Here is an 11,487-nt window from a genome sequence, read left to right as displayed (position 1 = left end):
ATAGAGTCTCTCTTTTTTTTTTTTTTTTTCTCATTTGCACAAAAGGGCTCATGGTTGAGAATGATCTGCTCAGTGGCCTGTGTGAAACAAGCCTGAGCCTCCTTCCAGTGCCCTGAAAGAGGCATCCATTTCACAGAAACAGTCAGAATGAGGCTAACTGAGCTGCCTTGCTGGCAATCCCAGTAGAGGCTCATGGACTTGGGAGACTGAGCCCCCCTCTCACTCACAGAGCAGGACTGTTGCTCATCAGTGAGTGGAGCTGAGCATATGGGGGCCCGAGGGCCTTGACCCCTCTTGGAAAGAGGGCTGTCACCTGAAATGTGTAAAAGTTTCCACATGTCCATCATCTTAGGCCCCCCCCGCCCCCCAGCAAAAATAAAAGTTGGAGCCTGTGCGAGCCATTGTACAGGTGGAGTTGCTGCTGCCTGTCCCGGGGACAGAGAGCCACCAATCCTTCTTTAGCACCTTCCACCCACCCTCACTTCACTCGGAGTGGCAAAGAGAAGGGGAAATGATGGTGCTTTTCAGGCCAAGACTTTCCTGGAGTCCTACTTAAACATGCACCATTAAATCCTCTTCTCTCTCATCCAATATGTCCTGTTTCTGATCTCACTTGCCCCTTCTCTCTGAATTTACAGGCAGCTCCTGGAGTTGTGCCTGTTGCTCTTTGATGGCAATAGCAGTGATTTCCCTCTCTACTTAATATTTCTGTCTCTAGCATATACCTAGTCTAGAGACTCCTCCTCAGTGTGAGCTTTCCTTTTGGGCTCTTCTAGAGATCTGATTGCACTTCGGACCTGGTCACCAGCCTTCCCTGCTGGTCTCATCCTCAACTTTGCACTCATCATGCTACTACTGCCCCTCAGTCATGAACTGAAGCTCCCCCACCCCACAGATCCTCTCCTGCTCTCACTCCCTACCCAGCTCAGCCAGAGCACCCTAATTCTGACTCTGCAAGCTGCATCAGCTCTGCAGCTTGCAGAGTCCTTGCTGCTGAGCTGATGCATCAAGCTGGATGTCTGCATTATAGATCAAATGGCATTAATTAAGATTTCACTGAATGTATCTGAGCCCTGTTGGTTCAGTGTGGGGAGGGAGAGAGGGGAGATGTCTGCATCTGGCTGTTATTTTCCACACTCTACATCAGTAAAATCTCTTCTCCAGACCAAAGCCCTTTGTCTCTGTTTTTGGATTCCAGGGCATCCTGTTGATCTGTGGCACCTACCTGGCTGGTCTGACAGATAATGTCAGCTCTCCACCAGTGAATCAGTCCTTGACACTCATTGTCAGCGTCAACCTCGTTTTCCTCACTACTGGGACTGTCTTACTAGCTAACCGATTTTTCTACACGTGGCCCAACCTGGTCTTCGGTTTTACATCTGGAGGCATCTTTGTCTGCACGACCACTATCAACTGTTTCGTCTTTGTTCCTCAGGTATGAAATCAGCTCTGCCCAAAGTGTCTGGTCTCAAAGGCCACCTCAGATTTTGATAAGTGCTGTGGATATTTCCTGGAAGAATCATTCTTGCTCATGGGGATAGCATGGCAATCCAACCATGCCAGGGTCCAGGAGGAAAAAATGAGTGGCTCGTTGTGGGATATCACACCTTCCATATCCAACACTGCTCACTAGTCCAAATCTGGCCAAGTTGACACCAACTGAGATTTATTCTTATTGGTGCCTGGTCAGTCGCATGGATGAAATAAGTTTTCTGGCATCTGATTCTTTGCATTTATAATTACCTTCACTTATGCTGCTTCTTGGCCTTGGCTGTGTCTTTAATGAAATTTGAGATTCTGGAGAAGATGGTGACAACTTAGGGGCTGCCCTACTGCTTCCTGCCATATTCAAACCCTGGAAACAACATAGGTATTCCTTCCTTGGTAGACACAGTAACCTGACACATGGAAGCTCAACACCATAGACCTATCTGACCTCACAAAATGTTCCTGGGCTTCTCTGGTGTCAACATGGAGCAGACAGGACCTGGTCCAACCATCCAGTTCACTTTAGCAGAGTTGTGGGAATGCAGGGCAGCAGTGAGGGCACTGGCAGAGCTGTGTGCTGAGATAGCAGGGGAGATGGGGTTCAGGGCAGGAGGGAAACCCTTAAACGGAGCCTTTCTACACATTTTTTTAAAATAAAAAAGCAGCTTGTTTTTAAAAAGATAAATGAATCTCCATGTGAGAAATTATGGGCATTAGGGAAATCTTCTGGTTTTTGGCTAAATCTTCTTGCAACCATTTTTGGCACTTTTTTGGTAGCAAAATTCTGTCCAAATCAGTAAGTTAATTTTTCAGCAAGCGAACAGTGTTGATGCAGTTTTGAAAATTGTTACGTTTGCTTCAATGTTGATTTAAAGCATCCCAGAATAACAGCAGGAGGTGAGTCCATTTCATATCCTGCCAAATGGAAACCAGTGCAATCCTTCTTCCCCCACCCCTGCCAGCAATGTTTTTTGCATGCTTTTCTACCAACACAACCCAGCAGTGGAAGAGCGGAGCTGGCTCTGGCAGAGCTTTGAAGGCCTGGTTCCAGGGAACCCAGGTACTTGTGATAGCTGGGGAGTCCCATCCACATCTCCAAGGCCCCAGCCCTTTTCCAGCCCTTCTTGCTGCTCTCTCAAAATCTCCAGTGTGCCCCAAGTCACCATCTATTTATGCACCCCTTCCCAGTAGCTCCACACACATAAACTGCACCGTCTTCAGTGCTTTTGTCTCTCGCAGCCCCAGACTCCAGCAGCTTCTCCCCTTCCCTTCTCCACTTGCCCCATGGCTCTGGTGGCTTTGCCCATCTCCTTTCCCTCTGTGGCTCTGCCACTGCTTGTGTGGTCTGGTAACTAAAGCCTCCACTACCCTCCTTTGCTCTGCCAGGCAGGGAGCCACCTCCCTGCATGCTCCTCTCAGGCTGTGTCAGGTGCTTAAGGAGTCACCAGCCAAGCTAGGGGGAGGGGAGGACCAGGCAGATGAGGGTGGAGAGACTTTGCAGTAGCCACCTGCTGTCCTCTCAGCTCTGCTAGCAGCCAGGCTCTGCCTTCTCCACTGCTACTAGTGCTTTGCTGTCCTCCCCTGACATGCATAGAGGGGAGGGACAGCCCTTGGGGGATCACACTGGGACAGATCACTGCCAGCAGCCATAGGAGGTGCCATGCCAACAGTGTCTGCCAGTGCCCAGGGCCTGTGCCACTCCTGCACTCTGGGCTTGGTGCCTAGGGCAGCAAGCCTCTTCCTCTTGGTGCCTAGGGTAGCCATTCTCTTCAGCTTCTTATTCCAGACCTTCATCACAGTGCTGAGACCATCAGCCTCCCTCCATTCCTTCCTCCTTCCATCTCACAGCAAGCCTCTCGCACTGGCTGAGCCCCGGGTGCTGCAGTATAGACAGACTCATCAAGCTCGGAGGCTCCAGGGCTGACAGTGGAGGCTGTGGTCCCCTGGGAGGTCTGCCCTTTTCCAGCTCAGAGTGGAAAGCTCAGCTCCCCAGTGGGGATGGGGGAGGGTGTTGTCAGGACGTCTCTGCTCTTTACTTTCAGCGTTTCCAGGAGAAAACTGCCATGCTGGCTGCAGTCAGTGATAAGGAATCAGACACCTCTGCTGGTAGAATTGGAGGGACCAGAGGAAAGGGTTGATGATTTGGTTTGATATTTGTGCATGAGGGAGTTTTAGGGCCCCAGGAAATGAGGCAGGGGCTAGAAGCAGAATGGAGATAACTTTCAGTCAGGTGTAGACAATGCCACAGCAAAGTGGGGGTGTATGGGATGACTGCCCCAGACGCCAAAGTGAAGGGGCACCAACAGGTGCTGCTCAGCCTGGGTAGGGTGCGAGATGGATCTGCAAATGACTTGTTTGGGAGAGCACGAAGATGGGGAAAAGGCGGATCCCGCTGCTGCATGCACTCCTGGGAAAGCACAGGGGCTTGTGCCCCCCGGATCTGTGTGAAGGATGAGAATGGGCTGCCACTGCGGGCTTGCCCCAGGCACCAAACTTCATTGCTATGGCACTGGGTGTAGAAAAGAATGGCTCTTTATCCACTGATGCCCTCCCTCCTGCCCTGCACCACCCCCTCACCTCCCTCCACCTTGCTGTCTCAGCCCTGGGCTCCCCACTCAGCTCTGCCAGTGCCCCTCACTGCTGCCCTGCAGTCCCCCTGCCATTCCAGTTGCTGCAGTACAATTACCAAGTCCTCAGTGAGATTAAGGTCTTTGGGACCTGGAGCATACCCACCGTCTCTGAAAATGTCTGCCCTGTTGTTGGAGCCCATCAAATAATAAAACATTTCAGGGTAGCAAAGGAGGAGCTGATTTCATGTGCTGTAACTGTCCTGGGCAGTGCATCATATACTATGTCCGTGCTCACTTTCTCTGTGGTTGACCTGGATGCACAAGCATTTTATTCCGCTCAAACTTTTTAATTCCCTTTTGGTTTTTATTCAGCTTGCTTTTCCTAATGGGTTTGCTGTTGCATTGCTCATCAGTGATGAGTGAATGGTTGGAGTTTCGATGTGCCCCCTAAGAGGCAGGGGACAGCTGAGTGAACAGGCCTTGTATACATGCTCTTCCCCTTAGCATCCACCCTGTGCAATCATGAGAGGATGCTGGGCTACAGGGACTTGTGGACTGACCCAGGATGGCAGCATTTATTCTTATGGTGTTTGTTCTGACACCAGTAAAAAGGCAGAGGTGAAACACTGTTGGCTTTCAGCCTGTCACTTATGATTCAGAAGTAAAAAAGCGTGTGTGCGTGTGCGCACGCATGCGTGCATGAGCAAGAGAGACAGAGAGACGCTGCCTTTTTCTGCTACTGACTCAGAGGAGGCCTGTTTTACCACATGGTTGGAGGTTGTAGCATATGCAGGCTCTAACTGTCTCTCTCAGCAGTGTGAGGCTTTGCTCCAGATCAGGGGTCAGCAAGCATGGCACGCAAGGCCATTTTGCTCGGCACACCACCGCCAGCCCGGGCTCTAAGCAGCTGCTGCAAGGAGATAGGGCTCCGTGGGCCGGCTGTAGCCAGGAGGCTGCAAACAACTGCTCTGGGCTCCGGCATGTCAGCACTCCAGCACCTTCCAAGGTAGACATTGTGTTGTTTTCGGCACTCCCGCCAAAAAACATTGCCTACCCCTGGTTCAGATACATGAGTATGGGGCAGTCCAAGCAACACAGCATCTCTGAACTGTGGTGTCAGCATTGTCCCCAGCAGGTTATGTAGAGGAGGGGAATAGCAGTGTGATGGGTGGGGGTGGGTGAGTTTGCCCCTTTCTCTCTCTGCTTGCCTGTCACATCCTTCCTTTGTCTCCATTGCTGTCCCTTGGTCTCTGTCTTTTTTGGCATCTGTCCGTCTGTCTCTCTCTGTGTTTGTATAATCTATACATGTCACGTACATAATGGCCTCCTTGTGCTCAACAGCTCAGACACTGGAAATCCTTTGAAGAAGAAGAGAGCCAAACCATTAACCACATGGCAAAGTATTTTAACAGCCCCAGCAAGAGCTTCCTCTCCATGTACAGTGAAGAGCAGATATACCAGCTGATTGGGGAAAAGAACTCTATGAGGCGGCTGCTTACAGAGGTAACATGCTCTCTCGGGCAGCTTATAATGGTAGAAAGAGCAGCCTCCGTCTCTCATCTGCCTAGGTCTCAGAGGCCAGCAGCTGCTGTCCTCCCTCTGCTATGCTCCCCCCTCTCCCTTTGTCTGCTGAAGGATTTGTAGGTTTGAAAGACCCATGTTACATACAGCTCACAATGGTCGTTTCCCAGGGCGGTGGCGTCCTTCCAGAGCTGGCTTGTGGAAAGGAATTGGGGTTTTTTTAAACATCATCTTGTCAATATATCACACTCGGGGCATAAAATGAGGCACATGGATCAATATGGCCTGAATTCTCACAGCCCATGGTGCAATATGTTCAGTGGAGAGCATCTTGTCAGCAGCAGGGCTGTTGCTCCTGCAACTCCAAACTGTACATGCAGAAATGCTCTGGCTTTTAGGGCCCCTCTATTCATTACATTTATGCCATGTTTAACATGGTAATCACAGTGTAAATGATGAAGGTGCCCCTGATTTAAGGCTCCATAAAATGGTAAACCAGCCATAAAAATGTTCCATATATAACGTGGATCATTTTATGGCTGGTTTGTACAGCACCTTAAACTGAATGTGAGGCATGTCCATGGCTGCCACAAAGCCAGTGCTGACAGTGGTTGGCCCCAGCTGCAGGGCAGTCCAGCGTCTTGAACCGCTCTGGGGCTCAGACTGCTCTGGGTTATGCTGGGCTGTGGGTACCTGGCTTTCATCTTGCTGGTGCAGGAGGAGCCTGGGATCATGAGCCTGGGCTTCCCCTGCACTGGCAAGTAGAAAGAGCATGATTGGTATCTGATCCCTGATCCCAAAATCATGCCTCCTGCCATGTATGTGAGGCATAGCAGGTCCAGGGGCGGTCCAAGCCCTGGGCAGGAGGCCTGATTGTTGGAACTGGGAATTAGATCTCATTAGATTTCAGTGAATATGTGCTAGGGTCCTTAGAGAAGCAGTGTATTCCTGTGTAACTGGCACAACTGTAATCTCTCAAACATTCACACTAGGAGCAGCCAAGGGAATACAAAAGGAAACAGGCTGAATGAGCTTCAGGGCCATGTTTAAAGGCCTGCCCTTCTGCTTTTCCAGACTATGCGGACCTTCTCAAGAGCCTTTAGGGAGCAGGTGAAACTCCCTGGGCTCTGAATTTTGGAAGCAAGAGGGTGGTTCTGTGTGAGGCTTTTCCTGGGTGTGTCTCAAGTCTCTGGTCTGCATAAGCAAAAGCAGTGTTACACTGCAGCATACCTTTATACTTACCAGTCACCAGGCCCCCAGGGGTCATTTTCTGTCAACTGCATGCTGTTATCTGAACTTCCCACTTATATATCTGTAAGAACCTCTCACTTCTTTTAAACTATCTGAAAGATTGCCACTTCCTCTGGAAAAGAGAGACTCAAGGCTTGGACAGACATGAACATACTCCAGTATAATTTGTATATTGATGAGGGCATGGCTCAGTGGATGGCTATTATGATGCTTGCCAGGAGATGGCAGGGAAGAAAGTAGCAGTCTGTTTGCCTTTATCAAATAGTTATCCCTGGATGGCTGTGGACAGATGAAGCTAAACCAATGTATCTTATGCTGTGGAGTTTTACCCCCCATTCTTTCGAGGGTAGTTGTCCACCAGATTGGGTGAAGCTCCCCTGGTTTATGGGTGTGTGTTATCTGTCTGCTACTTTTTTATACTAGTGTAATGCTAGGTTGCATCCAGGTAAACATTTTCTCTGCCCAGGCCCTGGCTTCCTGACTTGCTTTTCCTTGGAATCCCCTGCCTTAGTGTAGTATCGGCATTGTTTTCTGCAGTGTACCTGACATGCTTGCTTGTTTGGTAACAGAAAAATGCTGTGATCGAAAGCCTTCAGGAGCAAGTGAACAATGCTAAGGAGAAGCTGATGAAGCTGATGTCTGCAGACTGTGGCTACGACCCCATGCACCCAGCTCTTCCTTCCACATCCCTCTCCCTTTCACTCCAGAACACCAATCACCATGTTAAACCTAGTGGCTGTGACATGGGTGCTGAAGAGCCCCTGGGAGACCATATACCCCTTGGCCAGGAGGCAGGCTCTTGGCAGTGTTCCAGTCCTCCACATGCACAGTGCAGCCCAGTATCTCTTAGCAAAGAAGATGGTGCTGGGGACACCCAGGACCGTAACAGTTATACAAGCCACCACTGCACCCCGCCAGAGGATCCCGCTTGCTCTCTGATACAACCCTATGACTCTGCGGGAATCTCTGAATATAACTCTAACAGGCTCCAAGAGAAATGGGTTCCTCAAAGCAGCAGGAAAATTTCAGGCAGTTTATTAGGGCCACGGAGCCAGAGCCCTGCAGCTGTGGGTGAGGGAGCAGAGCAGGCAGAGAGCTCAGCAATGATGAAGGAGCAGCCCTTGAGATTCAACTATGTGAGCAGTGAAAAGCTGCAGGAAATCTTGCAAGAGCTGAGCCTAGGTAGCATGGCTGGTGCCCAGACCTCACCCTGGGGGTCCAGACAGGCCAGGCACAGTGCCCAGCAGGAAAGGAGGTCTGTGTGGAGGTCCCAGGAAAAGAACCTAAGCCCTTACATGACCTGGCAGAGAAGGAGAATACCGCTCCATTCCCCTCCCCCGAGTTATCCTGGCTCCGCTTCTCCTCTAGTTTGGTGTGTCGTGAACCAGACTGTCGGCAGGGCAGCTGGTGGGCAAGGCTGTGATGAGGTTGCATGTGTGCCTCAGGCCAAAGCAGGTGACCACAGTGATGGAAGGTGCCTTGGTCAGACGTCATCCTCCTCACCAGCTGACAATGCCCAGGACCAGCCTGAGCAGCACAACCATGTTTCCAGCAAACACCCGGGGCTTGACCAAGCAAAGAACTGCAGTACTCTGCGACATCCGCTCCACACCCTGCTGCAGGAGGAGGATGCTCTGCGGGAGCTGCGACGGCCTCTCATGCCCTCCTTGTACTGCTACCCAGACTCTGACTCCAGCAGCAGCTCTGAGGAGGTGTTTCACTGCTGCCACAGGCCTTACTGTGAAATCTGCTTCCAAGACCCTTGTGTCTCCAGTGATAGTTCTGTCACTGACGCAGACCCAGAGCCAGGCGAGCCCCTCGCCCTCCGGACAAAGCTCTACAGCAGGTCTCAACCTGTTGTGAACTTCAAAGAGGATCTGACACCCACTTTCGTGTAGATGCAAAGGAGGCTGTCCTAGTCCAGCGGTAAGAATAGGGACATAGGTTGTTCCGGGGGCTGAGAATAAAATACATAAAGCATGTACCTGCCTTCGTTGCTCATTCAGATCTGGGCTAAACCAGGGGCAACTGAAAACTGCAGCCATTTGATTAGAGATGTTACAAGAACTGGGTTGGTGGTTTTAATCCGGCCACTATAGACAGGTGCCTGCATCCTAGGAACACCCATCATATTAATGGGCCCTGAGAGGTTGAGGACTGGATGAACTGTAGCAGTGGAGCTCTCTGGGTCAGGAGTGGGAAATGGCATGCGTGGGAAACCTGATTAGCTTCTACCTAGTCAAGACTACCCCACCCCCTCAGGGTCGGCAATGTAGGCTGCTTTTCCCCAGCACTATGTTCAGTTAGCTATTTTAAAAGAAATACAGAAAATTTTTCACCTTGTCACTCATCCCCAAATGTGCTAGTCTCTCAGCAAAGCAAGAACCTGGGGGTGGCAAAAAAAAAACCAACCCAAAACACTAGACTTTCTATTTTTGTTGGTGTAGTCTCTGAGCAAGATAATGAAAGCTGGGCCTGGCTTCTCCAGGGGTGACTTTGCAGATATTTCATTCAGCTTAATTACCCTGCAGCAGGTAGAGAGGAAGGGAGGAAAGCTGAAAAATCTTACAGGGTCTGCAAAAGATTGTTTTAATATAACTGGCCAGATGCCCTTAGTTTTACTATCTTCTGTTGGATGCAGTAGATTTGAAAGGCGTGGAGGTTTCTAAATGAGTATTGTCTGTTCATTTTTCACCTTGGGAATATAGACTCTAGGGTGTCTGGTTTGGTTAAAGGACCTCACTGGGGAGGCAGCACTGAGACCTAAGCCCCAGTGCCAATGCCGTCTCTGTGGCGTGGAGATCTTTAATAAACAGATGCAAACAAAACCAAATTTCAAACAGTGCAAATAAAATTTCCTTCTTGGTTACTCTCTTGGGATGGCAGTATTCTGCCCTGTGCTCTGCTCACCCTGCCTCTACACTTGACATGGATAGCTAAGGTAAAAAAGCAAGCAAAAAGAGAACGTCTGAAAAGAGATCCCCACCTTTCAGCCCTTCATCCTCAGTAATAAAGAAGTAGACAAGGGCACAATCCCAGTGCTGTTTTTCTCTGCCTTTCACTTTACAAGGAACCTGGTTCCCTCCCTTCCCCAAGCTGATCTTTCCGCTGTTCTCTGATCAAGTCCCTGGGGCTGCCCACTGCATTCAGGTGCTTATGAAATGCATGTATGCAAAGCAGTGCAAGAGTCCACCTGATCCTTCATGTCCAATCCCCTGCCATCACTAGTAACAACATAATTGGTCTTAAGTCTTGGTGAATAAACAAGAACATCCATTGTGGAGCACTGGCCTGACACCCCATAACAAATAAGGAGCTTTGTGTAAGAACCAAAGGGTTCCAAGTGTGCAGGGGGTCCCAGGAGGAGAGTAGGAGAGACCAAGGTGTTGTTGATGCCTTGGGCCTCTGCCTAGCAGGGAATGTAATCATGCCTAGATGACTTGGAGTCTTAGACGATGAGCCAGGCCCTACATTACAGAGGAAGGCAGACTTCCCTCCTCCCACCTCCTGTAGTCCTTGCCAGTCTGGCAAATTGCACAGTGCCAGCCAGACACAAGTAGAGGAAGAGCCTAATGCCCTTCCCAGCACAGGGGCTGACCCCAGTTTCAGTCCTGGACTACCTCCCTGCCCCAAGTCATGGGAGACAAGAGCCCTGGTTTGGAAAGAGACAGAGCTGTATGCAGCCGCCCACTGCAGCAGGCTTTGGACCTGCTTAATGCTGGAATGCAGCACTGACTTGTCTTGCAGCTGCAGCTGTGCTCCAAGGCTTTATTTGTAGCTGTTAGCTATCTGACAGGCTGGAAGCGTGGCTTGCTGTGGCTACAAAGCACTAGCCCTGAGACCAGACCAAATGGAGACACCTGAAGACTGGGCTATCTATCTCACAGCCTGCAGGCCACATGCCCACAAGGAGTTAATTTGTGGCCCATGGACTCCCACCTGGGCACCACTCCCACAACTGCTCCAGCTGCTGCTGCCGCCACCAAGGTCTCTGGGCTCCCCCTTCTCCTCCTTCCCCTTCTTATGGAGAGGGGTGTGCTGGTGGGATGGCAGTGGACCCATGTTGCAGGCATCCTGTGGGGTCTGTGGCCCACGTGGGTGCAGCATGTGGCCCCAGATGCTCCAAAGTTGGACAGCCCCTCCTGAAGGGACAGATACCAGCCTGCAGTGTCCTGTGCAGTGCCCTCTGGATGCCCTTTCCTTGCAAGCACAGGCACTGTGCATACAGCATGAATGACTTGCGCTTTTTCTGCTCCTCCAGAACATCCCAGCACAGCCCAGGAGAAGAGGTGGGTTTAGTTCTGATAAAGGATGCATGTGTTGATGCAACACTGGGGGGAGCCTACAGTGCTCTGGGTGACTCTCCAGGGCTCCCCTGGAGTTAAGGCATCTTTGAAGTGTTGTCAAACCTGGAAGCCTCTTTTGAGCACTTTTCACCAGGCAAGTAGGAATTGTTAGCACTGCCCCACTGTCTAGCCTAGATCAGGTAGTGTCTGTAGTGCAGTGCTCTGGTCACCAAAGGCTGCTGCTGTCCTGCTCCCCCTGGGCACTCCCTGGGGCTTTGCTGTGTGAGCAGGCAGCAGGGCCTACCTTCCAGCCCCATATCAGCCCAGTAACTCCCAGAGGGCTGGACTTCACCTCCTGGTCCTGATCACCT

At 50.8% G+C, this 11,487-nt stretch overlaps 1 protein-coding gene across 4 annotated transcripts in view; it reads left to right on the top strand.

The window, feature by feature from the left end:
* Positions 1-9,663, top strand: part of GPR156 (G protein-coupled receptor 156) — a 36,462-nt gene extending 26,799 nt beyond the window's left edge. For 3 of the 4 annotated variants that reach the window (XM_019527509.1, XM_019527511.1, XM_019527508.1), the window contains 3 exons: positions 1,199-1,435; positions 5,400-5,561; positions 7,400-9,663. In XM_019527509.1, the coding sequence (XP_019383054.1) occupies positions 1,199-1,435; positions 5,400-5,561; positions 7,400-8,728 (1,728 nt within the window). In that variant the 3' untranslated portion in view covers positions 8,729-9,663. The remainder of the gene's footprint in view (positions 1-1,198; positions 1,436-5,399; positions 5,562-7,399) is intronic. The other variant, XM_019527512.1, reaches the window with a different exon arrangement.
* Positions 9,664-11,487: the final 1,824 nt, after the last annotated feature.

Source organism: Gavialis gangeticus, unplaced genomic scaffold (genome assembly GCF_001723915.1).
Source record: "Gavialis gangeticus isolate Ggan-Ray unplaced genomic scaffold, GavGan_comp1, whole genome shotgun sequence".
NCBI lineage: Eukaryota > Metazoa > Chordata > Crocodylia > Gavialidae > Gavialis > Gavialis gangeticus.
Note: the sequence above shows the minus strand (reverse complement) of the source record. Positions and strands in the feature narration are given on the sequence as shown.